The sequence below is a fragment of the Aedes albopictus genome, chromosome 3 (assembly GCF_035046485.1).
Source record: "Aedes albopictus strain Foshan chromosome 3, AalbF5, whole genome shotgun sequence".
Classification (NCBI taxonomy): Eukaryota; Metazoa; Arthropoda; class Insecta; order Diptera; family Culicidae; genus Aedes; species Aedes albopictus.
The window spans coordinates 172,778,750-172,794,100 of NC_085138.1; the positions used below are offsets into that span (position 1 = coordinate 172,778,750).

Consider the following 15,351-nt stretch of genomic DNA (forward strand, 5'->3'; position numbering starts at 1 on the left):
CTCCAGAATTAAGATTGGAACACATAGCGTCCGTTCCGTCGAGGTTTGCGTTTTTTTTTTATAGTATTCCCATGAGAATTGTGTAAAACTACTGTCACGCACACGCAAACGGATGCATTGTGTGGGGCAATAAATCATATAACCCACGCTGTTTGCATCATTTCATTGCAGAAATGGAGAATTGATCATCTCACCATACAAAAATCCAGCTCACTACTTTCAATCTAGTACTTCACTGATTGCGTTCTATTAGAGTAAAAATAACCCTTCAGTGATCTCGCTGTTGTATTGTATTACGTAACGCTAAAATCGACACTTTCAGACCCCCCTCCCTACCCCTTCCGTAACGCTTTTTTGTATGAAAATCCTAAAATTTATGTATGGGCCGTAATGTTCGGCTGTATTCCCCCTCCCCCATAGGGGGAGTAATTTGTGGACGGCGCCTTAGCGTGGTTCTGGTGGTGGTGTGGTCGACCACGTAACTAAATATCGATAATGGCTTGTTTAGTGAATAAAATATTGCTTTTTTCTATAGCCTAATCAAAAGAGCTCATTTTTCTGAGTATAACGTGATTTTATTGGATTCCAGTTCAAATTAACAAAACAGTTTTAATTTTCGTGGATAGAATGGCAGTTCAATCGATAAAATGACAGTTCGACCCGAACAAAAAAAAATCCCCATACAAACATGCAATTTAAAAATAGTTCCCGGAAAATTATGAAATTTGGATTTGGCGGACAATCCGATTATGAATAGAGCTTGCTGACGTTTATTCAGCTCTCTCTTTCAAGCTTGCAGGCGGGATAGGATTTGTTTTCATCGGGAAACCTTTCCTGATGACAACAAAACCTATTTCGCCTGCATGTTTGAAAGAGAAAGGTGAATAAACGTCAGCAAGCTCTATTGATCCGGATACCCCTAAGGAACCCAATAAAAAAATAGAGATGATTTTAATCAGAAATTGATCAATTCAACTCGTGTGTGTAGCCAACACCTTACCTTTTAACTCAATGTTTACATACTTTGATCCGTAATGTCATCGTTCCGTTGTTCGCGTTGTTCACAGAAAAGTTCTGGAGCTCGATTTGAATAGGTCGTATGTGCTTTTGTCGATATAAAACTCGATCAGTTTATTTTAGTTATTGTAGCAATATGGGAGATATTTTGAAGACTTTTGATGTTGGAACGGAATGTTTGTTTTGTGAGGATTCTGCTGTATGTATCAACTTTGATCAACTTTAATGATTCGCGCTGTTATAAGCGAATCCAACTGATCGAATTTTTAATCGACAAAAGCACATACGACCTATTCAAATCGAGCTCCAGAGTTTCTCGCGTTTCGGCGGCGGCATGTGCTAATAAACTCAAAAATAATCGAATAACATTTTGAAATAATGAGTGTTCTAAATAGAGTGTTGTATGCTTCGAAGCAATTTGGAAAGCTATGTAATTTTATTGGAACCAGTGCATTCCATCGTAATGGCTATCTGTAAGTTCACTACCCACCAATGTTTCAATGTTTTGATTACATCACTCCCGATGTGTGTGGTGCTCTTGTTGCAGGCTTTCGAAGGCGATTCCGGTCCCTACACAAATGGCCAGAGCCTTCTCTGTAACGAGCAAGCGTTTCGAATTGATGGATTTCTTCGATGATAAGAAAAACTGGGGCGAAAATGAGGTGAAACATGGTCGCGGCTGGAACAAGGACGAGCTGCGCATCAAGTCGAACACGGATTTGCACAAGCTTTGGTTTGTGCTTCTGAAGGAGCGCAACATGTTGCTGACTATGGAACACGAGTGCAATGAAAAAATGGAACTGTTCCCCAGCCCGGAGCGACTCGATAAGGTAAATTACTTCGATACGTAGGACTGGAGTCAACTTTGTTTAGACTTAAATATGTCCGATTCTATCTAGTTTTTTTTTATTTCACTGTCAATTGAAAATTTCTGGAGGTCGATAAACTAGAAAACTGCAAGATGGACCAACCAGTGGTCTTAGCCAGTCGTTCAAAGACAAGTTCAAAGAAAAAAAAACTAGAAAACTATCAGCCTGTGCAGCCTTTGATGCTTTCTTGCTCTCTCCCACAGGAAATTTGACTTTTACTGAGGGCCCCGTTGTCAAATTTTTCGAAGGAGTGAGGAAGACAGCACATAATGGTGCAAAGGCTAATATTTGAAAATTTCTATATAGGGTCTTGTACCATTTGAGTAGGTGTACCTATTTTGGGCACTTGCTGCTATAACTATAATGCCTGGTTTACACTGTTCATGTGAAACGAGCATCTGACTTGCTAACTTCTCAAACATGTTCAATCCAATGGAATGATATGTTTAGACTGAGCAAATAACTTGAATGTCCACTTTCATGCTCTTGAATGCATCTCACCTGAAGCAAGTGTTTACATTGTTCAGCTCGTGCCGCGCGTGAGCAAACTGAATTGAATTCATCTCGCTTGAAAGAGGACTTGAAATCAACTCACATGAATCGGGGGTTTAGACGGGGCAAGTGAGATGATTCCGTTTGACTTGAATGAAAAAGTTCAACATGTTCAACTTTCGTTCAAGTCAAGTCAGTTGCCCAAGTGAGATGAATGGTGGTGTTTACACGTTCAATTCGCATTCAATTAGGCATTTTCAACTGACTGGAATCAAGTCACTTGCACCGTCTAAACCAGGCTTAATGTTCAACTTTCGTTCAAGTCAAGTCAGTTGCTCAATTGAGATGAACGGTGGTGTTTACACGTTCAATTCGCATTCAATTGGGCATTTTCCATTGACTTGAATCAAGTCACTTGCTCCATGTAAACCAGGCACCAGGCATTAGGCATGCATGTACAGTATCTAACTCTATACAAAAATTCCAAACAATCGGTTTGAAATGGACTTAGTTATAGCAGCAAGTGCCCAAAATAGGTGCACCTGCCCAAATGGTACAAGACCCTACAGGTTCAGGGGGCAAAGAGGATGGCAAATAGTTAAAAAGTAGGTGTTGGTGGTGGCGATTCAATCGCAGCACAGCTTTTTAGAGCAGATCACAGAACACAGCGTATATGAGGATCAGCTTAAACTATAAAGAGGTTTATTTAGTAATAATTCAAATTATTTGTCTATAGGGTATTGGTTCCCTTATTAAGCATGTGGCTCCCATTTTCATCCTACGAAAAACAAAGGAATGAAGCACTGTTTGTTTTGTTTCTTATTTTTGTATTTTTTGTTAGAAGTGAGCACGAATGAAAACAAAAAGAACGGAATCAATCGGTGCCGTAATCGCTTGTTTTCGAATAGGATGAAATTGGGAGCGTGAGATTACTGATGGAACACAAACCCTATATTTTCTTACAATTCACAGTGCTTCTCTCCACACACTATTTACGGTTCAAATCTTCTAGATTAACTTAATTTATCTGCTAAACAAAGTATAACTTTCGGACGAGTAATTCAATTGCTCGACAGCTTCTGCGATTCACCTATTGTTTTTCGTTCTGTCGCTTGTATAGGGTAACCATCAGTAGATACCGCGCCAACAGTAGGTGTTATGAAGTATTCATCAATGACTTTGAATGGTTTAAAAGAGAAGAAGGTAGCAAAAGAGATCTCATGAGGGTTTAAGAATGCAAATGTGTGAAAAACAAAGTTTTGTGGTAATTTTCCTTTATTGTTTGTTTTTAGTCAACAATTTAGTATTACCGAAGCAATCAATAGTATTACTGTTTAAATGTAACAGATTTGCGATTTTATTATTCCTTGCAGGTAAACGAATCGATGAAAAATCTGGAGGACGTTGTTCGAGAGCGAAACCGCGCCTACCATGAACTCGAAACCGGCGAAACAGGAGAACGCCCGGCTAAGCTTGTCACGAATCAACTTGGCTTGAAGTTCTACTACCGCATGTTCGAGCACGTCATTCCGAAGTACGCCAACCGGAAGTGGAATGAAACTCACAAATTCAATTACCAAGGATCGGCGGTGCACAAGTTCCTACGGCTGTATCGGGAGAAATTGTATAACGTTAAGAGGAAGCAGAGGAACCGCGAACGTAACGAAGTTATGGGTCTGTTAAAACGATTCCCCAACATGGACCGGGCCGCGATTGCCGAAAAGTATCCTTCGGTTGATATCGATAAGCTGTTGAAGTATGATAAAATTCGAGGTAATTATGTCTCGAGTAAGGTGTAATCGGAATATAAAGCAACGGTAAGTACATATTTAATTATAATGTTTCTGGATAATTATTTGTCTTTAACAATCCGAACATCCGGATAGCTAAACATCAGACATTGTTTGTACTACAGATGGACTAGATTATTTTTCTTGTTCAACTTAAGTACACAGTATTCAGACTTGAAATTGTTTTTTGAATTTCACAACCGTCGGACGATACGTTTTGCGCAGGTCGCCTTCCTCCATGGATTTAGTGGAAGCCGCCTTTGGGTGTATATGTTGCGTGAGTCGAAACTTTCCGCCAGCAATGTCGATATGGTACACAGCACTTTTATCCATTATGAACTCCGTGGTAATCACGCTGGACTCGCTGTTAGATGGTCGACCGATATATCCAAGGCAAACCAATTTTTGAGACGCAAAACCGTAGCTGAAAAAAACAGTGAAAAACTATTGATTAATTTGAAATATGTGTACCAAACATTTAATCTGGATGAGAGTAATTCTACAATATCCTTTTTGAAATTAAACTCTTTTCTCCTAACAAAACATAAAAATGCAACAAATAGCGCTGAATCCTTTTCTTCGAGCAAAACAATGGGTTATTTATGCAATGGGAACGGATGCAGCTATTTGTTTCCACCCTCATACCTCATCGACGGTATTTGTAAAATGACAGAACTATTGGATCTAGCAGAAACATAGAATTAGGTAGTGACGTCCCCTTTACATGTTAGACTATATCAAGGCCTCAATGGTCCTATCACAGATTAGTAACGTAGTAGTAAACCATACCCTGCCGAAGTAACGGTGCCGCAAAACTCATTGTTCCTGTAGATGGGTTCTCCACCCCAAGGCCATACGTCCTTATCGATATCGATGTCTTCCACGTGGAACAGCACAAGCCGCTTAGTCAGACCATCGCGTTTCTGTCGCTCCAATGCCGCTCGTCCAAGAAAGTTTTCCTTTTTCTTTAATTGCGAGATCTGTAAATGGTTGGCACTCAGACAAACACACATACACATATGTACTTACATCAAGTCGTACCGAGTAAAAGACGCCAGCTTCAAACGGGGTACTCATGCTCGTCAGTTCGTCCCCCCAAAACGGTATAAATTTGTCTATCCTTAAAAACCTTTGGGTTAGTGTACCTACATCACGGGCGCCATAGTCGTGTCCTACGGTCATCAGGCGGTCGTAAACGTGCAATGCATATTCGGAAGGAATATACAAACAATAGCCAGGCATGCCGGTATGTGTGAATGTCATAATCATTACATCGCTAGCATAGCCAATATTCAGTTTCCGATAAGTGAATGGCTGTAACTTTACGTTGGAGTTCGATAGTTCACTCATCAACTGCGTTGACTTGGGTCCCACTACGTTTAGCACCGTATACATAGATGTGACGTCATTCAGCTTAACGCTGGCGTCTTTTGGAAGATTCCGTGACATCCATTCGTATATTCTGGTCTGCTGAGAGGACGGCGATATCATGAAGAAGTGGTCCACATTTTGCCGAATCAACATGCAGTCGTTCTCGTAACCACCACGCTCATTCAACATTCCCGTGTGCACGATGTGAGATGTTTCAATGTCAACGTCGTTGGCGCACATTTTTTGTAGATAATCTAAAACATTGTTTTTGTCACCGTCGTTATGTACTCCCGGCTGCAGAAGAAGAGATCAACAATCATTTTCAATTAAAACGAACGTAACGTATCACTTACCTTAATTTCAATTTTAGAAAAAGACGAAATATCGATAATACCGACGTGCTGCGCACATGCTATGTATTCTTTTTCCATAAAGTGAAAGAATTTTGGCTTGTAAAAGCTACCTGTTGGCATGGTTGGTAGTTCTCCTCCGCCTGAAAAGATCCAAAATAATGAAGAAAAAATGAAAACTTCGGTAAATATCGTACTTTATGCCACAAAAGTTCAGCCTATTGGACGCAGTGGCTTAATTTCCCCAACAGGGAAGGAAAAAAGAAAAAAAAAATATCGTACTTTACTCAGGACTATATTTTTGAACCTATGCTGCCGTGAATCGCAAGTCAGTCCCATCTGTAAAAAGTAGCATTGAGCAAATGGACTCTAAAGTTTTCAAATTCGATTTCTATGTGAAACTTCAAAAAATCGCCATGAATTGAAAACTTCTGCAATCATCATGAAACTTTTATACATTGTTTCAAACGTGAAAACATAACAGTGAAAAATATAAAACTTGCCAGAACAGTGTTATGTTTTGTACTGGAGGGTGCACAAGTTCGTAATGGGACTGAATTGGGATTACAATTCATTATGGGACAACCTGACTTGGTGTTGTTTTTCAATTTTACTGAACAAACTATATATTTTTTCACGCAGCTGAAATATTATCCGAAGAAAGATCGAAAACGGCTATTGACTCATTTTTGCCCAAAATGCAGATGGGACAGACTTGCAATTCACGGCAGTATGGGTACTCCATAATATGTGTTCTAAATCATTTGTTTCTAGCTAATTTTCATCATGTATTTAAATTTAGCAAATTTTAAGTTCGTAAGCGGGATTGTTAACACGTTGGTCCTACTGCACCAACATTAAAAATTCCATACTTCTATGAGATATATCTGATTTATATCTGATAATACTTAGTTTGAACTAACTTGAAATTCATCAACATTACAAATTTACTTAACAACCATTCAATAGTTGAAGTTTTTGCAAAACTAGCCTTATGGAATCTGTTACCCAGCGCTGTTGCTTGTCACAAATATGCGCTAATCAATAAATATGTTCGAAATAACATTGAACAATGCTTGATCGTTTATGCAAAAATTGAGAAATTGTTATCAAACAGAGAAAAAAAATTGTGACCATACAATTGCCACTGCAAGGATTAAAAATTTATATAGAACTAGGCAGCTTACGTGTATAATCTGTATCGAAGTAGAGTGCCCTTTCGTAAGCCATCTTTGTTCCGAACACTGCTCCTCTCTGCTCTAAAACACTGTACAACGGAGAGCATCTTAGCTTCCTCGAGTATTTGTACTCGCTTTGGTTCGGATAAAGGATGGCGTACTGACGACCAACAACTTCTCTAATACGTTGCTGCAGGTATTGACGATTGTTGTGCAGGTGTAAAAATCGTTGTATGTTGAATGGTAGCATCTCGATTGTTGGCGTCCCGGAAACAATCCATTCGGCTAAGGCCTTACCGATGCCACCAGAACCTTGCAGTGGGTTACCATTCATTCCACAGGCCACGAAATAGTTTTTCACTTCGGCAGCTTCGCCAAATATCCACCTGCCATCCGGTGTGAACGTATCTGGACTATTTGTTAGCTTTGGTTGACCTATTTTGTTCAATAGCGGTATTCTATCTACTGCTTTTTCCCACAACGGTCCACAGTGACTAGCCATGCTTTGATCCAGGTGTGGTTTCCATTCTTTTGGGATATCGTTAATACTATCGAAGGCTGGCTTGGCTTCTTTTTCGAACCAACCCACTAAAATTTCTCCATCGATTTGCCTTGCATAGAGATGCGCATCGTAGTCTCTTACACACGGTAGAAGATGCTTTGTCGGAAGGTTCAAATTCGTGGTAAGTCCGTAAAAGTGTTGCGCTGGGTATGCTGGAATACAAACCGGTCTCTTGCATTTCAGTCCAAGCTCGCGTGCCCACATTCCACTGCAGTTGATGAAGTATTCACATTGTATGGTGCCTATATCAGTTTCGACACTATATACGCGACCTCCTTTTGTGTTGACCTAGAAGTAGAATATGAAGGGTAATTTTCAAATCGTAATTAACCGTTATGTAGCCGGCAAACTTTTTGCTTTTTTCTACACCGTGTATTTTAAATGGGTGCTGGGTACCCGGGTACCCTGCCGGCCACATAAGGGTTAAGTAAAACTCTCGGTCGGTACTGACTAGTTAGCCCCATCCTTTTTCACAAACTATTTCCTGCACAAATCATTAACATGTAACAATTAGTATGACAACTCCAAACGTTCTTCGACTTTTTCTAATGGCTTCAAGTACTTAAATCAATTTTTGTAACTAAAAGGCGTTTTTTATTGAACATTGGACAGACATGCGATACTAAAATCACTGCCATTAGTTTTGAAATGGGTTTCGTATTAGTATATTTTTTTGGTAAAGATCCCTAGTAATATGTTGATGCCCAATAAGAGAACCGTCATAAAACATTACAACTTTTGTTTTGGTTTTCTAGTCTGTTCTAGTCTGTTTGACTAAAAATGTTGCTACAGGGACAGCCTTCTAATACTATTCTTGACCACGTGTTGAGTATCACATGTATGTTTGTGGTATAATCTAGGTAGTTATTCCTCCACCAGCAGAACAGGGCCGATATGCAGATACCGACAGTGAGTGACTCGGATACTAACATGCATGACTTCACATCCTTCGAAATATTTGACTCCTTTCTGTTTTGCAAGGCCGGCAAGAACTTGCAGTACGCTTGCGGGTTCAGCAACGCAATCATCCGGTACGTACACCGCTCCCTGAATGTCGTCTACATTCACCAGAGGGTGTAATTTCTTAACTTGCTCTGCATCGATGAATTCGCAGAACAACCCTGTGGGAAGGTTATACGCAATTCTTCTTTTCAGTGCGATAACTCGGTCGTGTGTCTGAGCCAAATTGATGCCACCGCACTTTTTCAAACCTATCTGATGGCCAGCATTCTGCAGGTCTTCATATAATTTAAGGCTCTCTTTAATGATGTTTCGTTCAGGCGTAGGCTTGAACAAGCCTATCGTGCCAGACCCGAAGTCAGACGTACCGCTTCCGATTATGTGCTGATCTAGTACTACCACGTTGGTCCATCCATTCTCGGTGAGGTGATAAGCTACAGAATTGCCTAACAATCCGGCGCCAGCAATCACAACCCTAGCCGTCTGAGCTAAACCTTCATTTCCGGTGCCATACAGCCTCCACTGTTTTCCTACTGGATGTGCAAATTTAATTAAGGTGTTCATCGTGTCGTCGGATTCACGATAATATGATAAACGTTTAGAATATGTGCCTCAATCACGTATTCTCGGTTGTGAATTCACATTATGTAACTATTCATCACTTTTCGACTTCACTGCTGAAGGGCGCACCAAAAACTAAACTGTGTCTAGATTGCTGCTGAAGCATTATAGTCGTGAGCTTAGTTTTACTTTTACCTTCATTCATGTTTTGGTAGTTTATTAGTGGTTTCTTCGATGCTCTCGTCGTACCGAAGCTAGAATCAAATTCGCACCTGCGCGAAATGATTCTGCCTCTACAGGGGATGATACTAATACTAGGATAAAGCATTTTACAGCATGGTCAACATAACGGTACTATGTGTATTTTCTTTCGTGGAAATTTGTTTGCAAACAAACGATTGACCTTGAATTCTGAAACCGTTGGATCAACACTACTTTGTGTCCAAGCAAATCAACGGGGTTTTTTTATTACTTTTTTTAATTTTATTTATTCATTTCGTACAAACATTCTCTGTTTCTTTGGCAACCAAAAAAGTACCCCTTTGCAAAAAGTTTCTCTACTGGACGAGTCTCGAACCCAGCATCCTCACCATGATCTTGCTGTTTATTGCATGTATTATCAAAAACAATAAACACATTTTTTTATCGATGGTTCAATGCTAATTAAAATAAATGACAGACAAATATCTTGTCTTCTATTTTAGTTGGTTATAAATTTCCTGTTCTTAAGTAGTAAACAGGCGGGTATTCATTTCATAATGGAAATTTCCTTTACTTATTTGGGCATACATGCCACACGATATACGATGCTAAAATGTTGAATCGATAAATGAATCTCTCTTTCGATAACTGTGGAAATGCTCATAGAACACTAATTTGAGAAGCAGGCTTTGCTTCAAATGAGGTGTGTACCGACATAAATTCGCAAAGAAAAGTTGTATTTGCACACTCCAATGCCACACCGTGTTGCATCCTCCAGCCCTAGTGATAATGTGGAGCAACACCTTGAGCAACACTTATTTTTGTCCATCACTTGCTGGACAACTTTCAACGCAGATAATAATAGAATCCATGTGTCATGTTCAAGAACATACAACAAGAGCGCAAGAGCGAAGATCACGAAAAACGTGCGTATATATGTTCTCCCAATTGAATTGTTCGTTTGAGAAACCACAGAAGTCCATGTGGTTTAAAATGATTCGTGGCGAATGAGTTAATTCTGCAAGAAATGAAGATATGATGATTGAAGGTACCTCGGGAAATTTGGATAAGATCGTTAGAGGTTCTACTTGATTTTTGTTGCGTAATGGAGCACGTTCGGTGTAGTACTAGATTTGTAGTAATGAGCTGAATTCAGTAACAAATTTTGAAAACGACGTATAATCAATGCTACACCATTGATTATACGTCGTTTTCAAAATTTGTTACTGAATTTTAGTATGGTGAGAAGGTCAATTCTCCGTTCTGCAATGAAATGGTGCAAAAAACGTGGGTATTATGATTCTTTGCCTAATTTGATGCTGTTTGAGCACAACTTTGGATAACTCTGTTGTTTAGGTTGCAAGAAATGGAGAAAACAACAACACTGTTGCCCAAAGTTTTGCTCAAACAGCATCAAATTAGGCAAGGAAGCATAATACCCACGCTTTTTGCACCATTTCATTGCAGAAACGGAGAATTGACCTTCTCACCATACTAAAATTCAGCTCATTACTACAAATCTAGTACTTCACCGATCTGTCCTATTCACACCAAGCTTTTGAAATTTACACCAATAAATGAATTATTTGAATCAAAGGAGGATATGAGTGCCATAAGTAATCAAACGCGCTCAATGTCATCCTATTCGAAAATAAGCGATTACGGCACCGATTGATTCCATTCTTTTCGTTTTCATGCGTGCTCGCTTACTTTTAACAAAAAATACAAAAATAATAAACAAAACAAACAGCGCATATATTCTTTGTTTCACGTAAGATGAAAATTGGAATCACATGCTTAATAAAGGAACCAACACCCTAATTTATTCTAAAATATTTAATTTGGTAGAGTTTTTATACATTTAGGTAATCTGAGTTTTTTTTATTTAGCTTTTTTAAACCGACTTTTACAGCACATAGGCTATTTTGATATTTAACCCTTTAACGCTCATGGTTTCTGTAGAGTACCATCACTTTTTGGCGAATCTGACCTACATAAACTAGTTCACTTCAAAATTGTAAAATAGCTATTGGAAAGAGGTTATAGTTTATTAGAGTACTTGTACACTCTACACTTTGATTCAACTGTTGATTTACAATACATTTTTTACGATTTCGATAAATTAAAGTGGTTTCTAACAACTTGTTCGAGCACTTTTTATTATATGCATTTTTTTATGTGTATTTTAACGTTCTACACTCCTATTTTAAGCATTTTATTAGCATTCAAAACTTTGAAAGAAGCCGTTGGCAGATTCTTCGAAAATAGTTTCAAACGGGTTAAAACACCGTGTGTCCAAAATATATAATAGGGTCCAAAATACAGTGAGGTGTCCAAAACAGTGCAAGGTTATGCTTCAAAAATCGGTTATTTTCATCAAATTTTTAGTCAGAAATGACCTTTTGGGCATTTTTAACGGACAGTGGATGCTTTCACGATCGTACTAATATCATCAATAGGGTGGGGTGGGGCAAGATTATAGACACTATAGATTCCATACACTCGCGGAGGCGAAGACAACTGTAGCCAAACGAACTGTCAGTTCGTGTAGCCAAACGAGCATGAAGGGACGGTTTCAATAGCGATAACACAGCGTAACAAAAATTGACTTTTGGTCTGTCTCAAGAGCAAACTTATGTGTCTCTGACAGATTTTGGGCCGCTGAGTCCGAATTCGGGATCAGATTTGCTCCAGCACGTCACAATTTTGAGCTATACCTCAATTTATAGGACAAAATGTGCTATTTTGGGCTTTTTTGACTGCAAGCGTTTAAGCATGGAAATATATTTTTTAAGCAATCAACGGATTAATTGGTCAATTAACATCTAAATTAACGACTTGTGTAAATTATTTCGTTTTACCAAATCAAATTTGATAGTTTTAAGCGATTTATGTTAGGTACGATATTTCCCATACAAGTCACCCTCCAAAAATTGCATGCAAGTTTACATACTGACATAAAATACTTAAATTCATCAAATTTGATTTGGTGAACCGAAATACTTTGCATAAGTCGTTAATTTAGATGTTAATTGACCAAATTATCAGTTGATTGCTTAAAAAATATATTTCCATGCTTAATGACTTGCAGTCAAAAAAGCCCAAAATCGCATATTTTGCTCAAAATTGTGACGTGCTGGAGCAAATCTGAGCCCGAATTCGCATTCAGCGGCCCAAAATCTGTCAGAGACATATAAGTTTGCTCTTGAGACAAAAAAATGTTGCGCTGTGTAATGGATTACGTGACGTCATATTTGCTCGGTACACTCTAAATTCACGGCAAAACACACTAAAATCGTATTGCTCAGCCATGTCTCCGCGAGTCTATGGAATCTATAGTGTCTATAGGCAAGATGGGTCAGTGCCATTTTCGAGCGAATTAGTCATATTTTGATTATGTTAATAATTTTGTTAGGTGACCAGCATGAATATACAAAAGTTTAGGGAATTGATTGAAAAATTTTTCACTCTCATTGGAAATGAAAAATAAAATGATTTTTAGCCATTTTTCTTATACGATACATTCCATATATTCTCCATATAAACTATCGCGGGGCAAGATGGGTCACCCTCAATTTTGAGCGTATTCTTGGATCATTTAAATTTTTTTTTTTATTTTTTATTACAAGGCTATCTCATAACTCACTTCAATCAAGCGGAAAGAACGCCTAAAATCATAACATAAAATTATGATAATTGTTTAGTGAAAACATCGATTTTAAAGTCGTCTTAGGACCACTCAAATCGTAAAGTTTTTTATTTTCTAAATAAATTTAGCATATTCGCCTTGACGGAGGCTCTCTGAGAGAATTGCGCTATGCGTGAAAACAAATTTTTTAACATGGGAAAGGATAGGAGCTGCATTTTCAAATGCTTCTAAAATATTTTAAGGACCTCAGATTGAAAAAAGTGTTAATGTTTTGCAATATACTTTCAATTAGCTACACTATAACTGGTTTTAGACAAAAAGTTTTTAAATCACAATGTTATGTCTATAATATAGCGCATCAAAATCTCATTCGATAACATTAAGAACGTTTTGCCTCCAAAAATTTCTATAAAGAATTAGAAGCATTTGAAAATGCAGCTCCTATCCTTTCCCATGTTAAAAAAAATTGTTTTCACGCACAGCGCAATTCTATCAGAGAGCCTCCGTCAAGGCGAATATGCATACGGAACAAATATTATATATTGCCGTTTTTCGTTGAGAAAATGTAAATTACTTAAAAGGTGACCCATCTTGCCCCGCACTTTTTTCATTGCCCAAAATTGATCACTTTTTAAAACTGCTTGTTTAACATCATGTTTTGTATTTTATGAACTTTTTATCGACATTTAGCATAGCTAACTAGTGTATTGAAGAGTAGAGGACGAATACAAACCAATACGATTTATATTTACAATGTTATGATGACCCATCTTGCCCCGCCTAACCCTATGTGTTATACTCTCTGGATCTGTTTGATTTTGGCTTAAATTCAAACTAAAGCAACGTGTACACTAGTACTTAAACGTTAAAGCAAACGAACACTAGCACCTCTGGTGGAAGGATTGCGGAAATCAGATGACATTCAAATTCATCGTTAAATGCATGTGCCAAGGCCAATCGAAGAGTGTTACGTCTGTTTGCCTGTGGAATAGTAATTCTTCGTCGGCGGTAATTCAATCAAATGTGGAATAAAAATGTCATTGCAATATTGATTAAATGAGTGATTGTTCATTGGGTAAATAAAAAAAAATAAACGATTTCAGCTATTTCTGTTGTACGAACGTGAAAACTTTATTCGCAATTTTGAAAATCAAAATGGAACAAAGTTGCATATCTTTTCGTTTTAAGGCGAAACTGGAAGCATTTTCTCATTTTTTCGGTTTTTTATTTTTTATTAAATAACGAATAATGGGAACGTTACACCGAGAAGAAAAAGAAGACAGCTGTTTTAAAGTTGCGAAGAGCAGGCGCGTGTTGCTACCTTTGGTGTTTCAAAATACGCGTTTTTACGCTTAAGGCGAAACTGGAAGCATTTCCTCACTTTTTGGTTTTTGATTTTTTTTATTAAATAACGAAGTAATATTTTCAAAATCGGTTTTCGTGCACATGTAGAGTATGGATCAAGATATCTTCTAATTTTTTTTGAGGTGGAAAATGTTTTCCATTTTTGCAGAAACCATTTTTTTTGTGAAATTTTGTTTTGTTGGTAGCAACACGCGCCTACTCTTCGCAACTTTGAAACAGCTGTCTTCTTTTTCTTCTCGGTGTAACGCCCTAATAGAAAAATATGATACAACGTGCTTAACAACCCTTTCGGGCTATCATCTTGATCATACACGGAATGATACAATCATTCACCCTATCAGCAGTGTATGATACATTTTTATTAGGGCGTTCCCATTAGGACAAAAGCCTACTGCTCAGCTTTCTTCTATGAGCACTTCAACAGTTATTAACTGGGAGCTTCCTCTGCCAATGATCATTTTGTATGTGTATATCGTGTGGCAGGCACGAAGATACGCCATGCCATATGAAGTCAAGGAAATTTCTATTACCTACGAAAAGTTCCTGGACCGATCGGAATTGGAAACCCGGCTTCCCCAGCATGGTCATGCTGTTGGCGGTTCATTTCCCCCATTTGGACGGCGTGTTTCGGGCCCCAAAAAATTAAAAACGCACATTGTGTCAATATTTTTTTAATATCTGCTTCTACTACGTTATTTCCAGTAATAGGAACAAAACATATTGAACTTATGCAGGCCAAAACATATTGAACTTATGCAGGCCAGTAACTAGAATGTTATTTTTTTTGCTTTTCTAGTGCTAAAAATCGAGTCACTCTTTTGGGGGCGCGTCATATTCCCAGTTCCCCTATTAGGGTGTTTGATATCCTAGTACCGTCGATGGGGGTGGCAATGGGTCTGGGGGGTGAGATTGGGTCAAAACGGAGAAACATAAAATTTGGAATAACTCATCAACTATCGCTAATTTATATTGAAAACTTTATATTA

At 38.3% G+C, this 15,351-nt stretch overlaps 2 protein-coding genes across 3 annotated transcripts; one reads left to right on the forward strand and one right to left on the reverse strand.

Annotated features, from left to right (window-relative positions):
• The first annotated feature begins 1,310 nt into the window (after positions 1-1,310).
• On the forward strand, positions 1,311-4,217 carry LOC109406138 (large ribosomal subunit protein uL29m). The gene is made up of 3 exons (XM_062842338.1): positions 1,311-1,490; positions 1,565-1,847; positions 3,752-4,217. Exons 1-3 carry the CDS (start codon positions 1,396-1,398, stop codon positions 4,175-4,177), a joined length of 804 nt encoding a protein of 267 aa, XP_062698322.1. The 5' UTR covers positions 1,311-1,395; the 3' UTR covers positions 4,178-4,217.
• Positions 4,218-4,313: 96 nt separating this feature from the next.
• LOC109406137 (pyruvate dehydrogenase phosphatase regulatory subunit, mitochondrial) lies at positions 4,314-9,339 on the reverse strand. 2 transcript variants are annotated; one of them, XM_019679195.3, is made up of 6 exons: positions 8,560-9,339; positions 7,077-7,917; positions 5,893-6,032; positions 5,210-5,833; positions 4,958-5,148; positions 4,314-4,592 (listed from the first exon to the last, which is right to left on the reverse strand). In XM_019679195.3, the coding sequence occupies exons 1-6, from the start codon at positions 9,151-9,153 to the stop codon at positions 4,337-4,339; spliced, it is 2,646 nt and encodes an 881-aa protein (XP_019534740.3). In that variant the 5' UTR covers positions 9,154-9,339; the 3' UTR covers positions 4,314-4,336. The 2 variants fall into 2 exon arrangements, with proteins under 2 accessions (XP_019534740.3, XP_019534741.3); XM_019679196.3 differs by having other exon boundaries at positions 4,958-5,133; positions 5,198-5,833.
• Between the last annotated feature and the right edge of the window lie 6,012 nt (positions 9,340-15,351).

Bases quoted from the DNA above. Each gene is read 5' to 3' on its own strand.
- LOC109406138 (XM_062842338.1), top strand. From the start codon at position 1,396: ATGAGTGTTCTAAATAGAGTGTTGTATGCTTCGAAGCAATTTGGAAAG. The intron at 1,491-1,564 runs GTAAGTTCACTA...CTCTTGTTGCAG, and splicing joins TTCCATCGTAATGGCTATCT to GCTTTCGAAGGCGATTCCGG. The intron at 1,848-3,751 runs GTAAATTACTTC...TATTCCTTGCAG, and splicing joins GCCCGGAGCGACTCGATAAG to GTAAACGAATCGATGAAAAA.
- LOC109406137 (XM_019679195.3), bottom strand. From the start codon at position 9,153: ATGAACACCTTAATTAAATTTGCACATCCAGTAGGAAAACAGTGGAGG. The intron at 5,149-5,209 runs GTACGACTTGAT...AACCATTTACAG, and splicing joins AAGCTGGCGTCTTTTACTCG to ATCTCGCAATTAAAGAAAAA. The intron at 4,593-4,957 runs GTATGGTTTACT...TGTTTTTTTCAG, and splicing joins GGCACCGTTACTTCGGCAGG to CTACGGTTTTGCGTCTCAAA.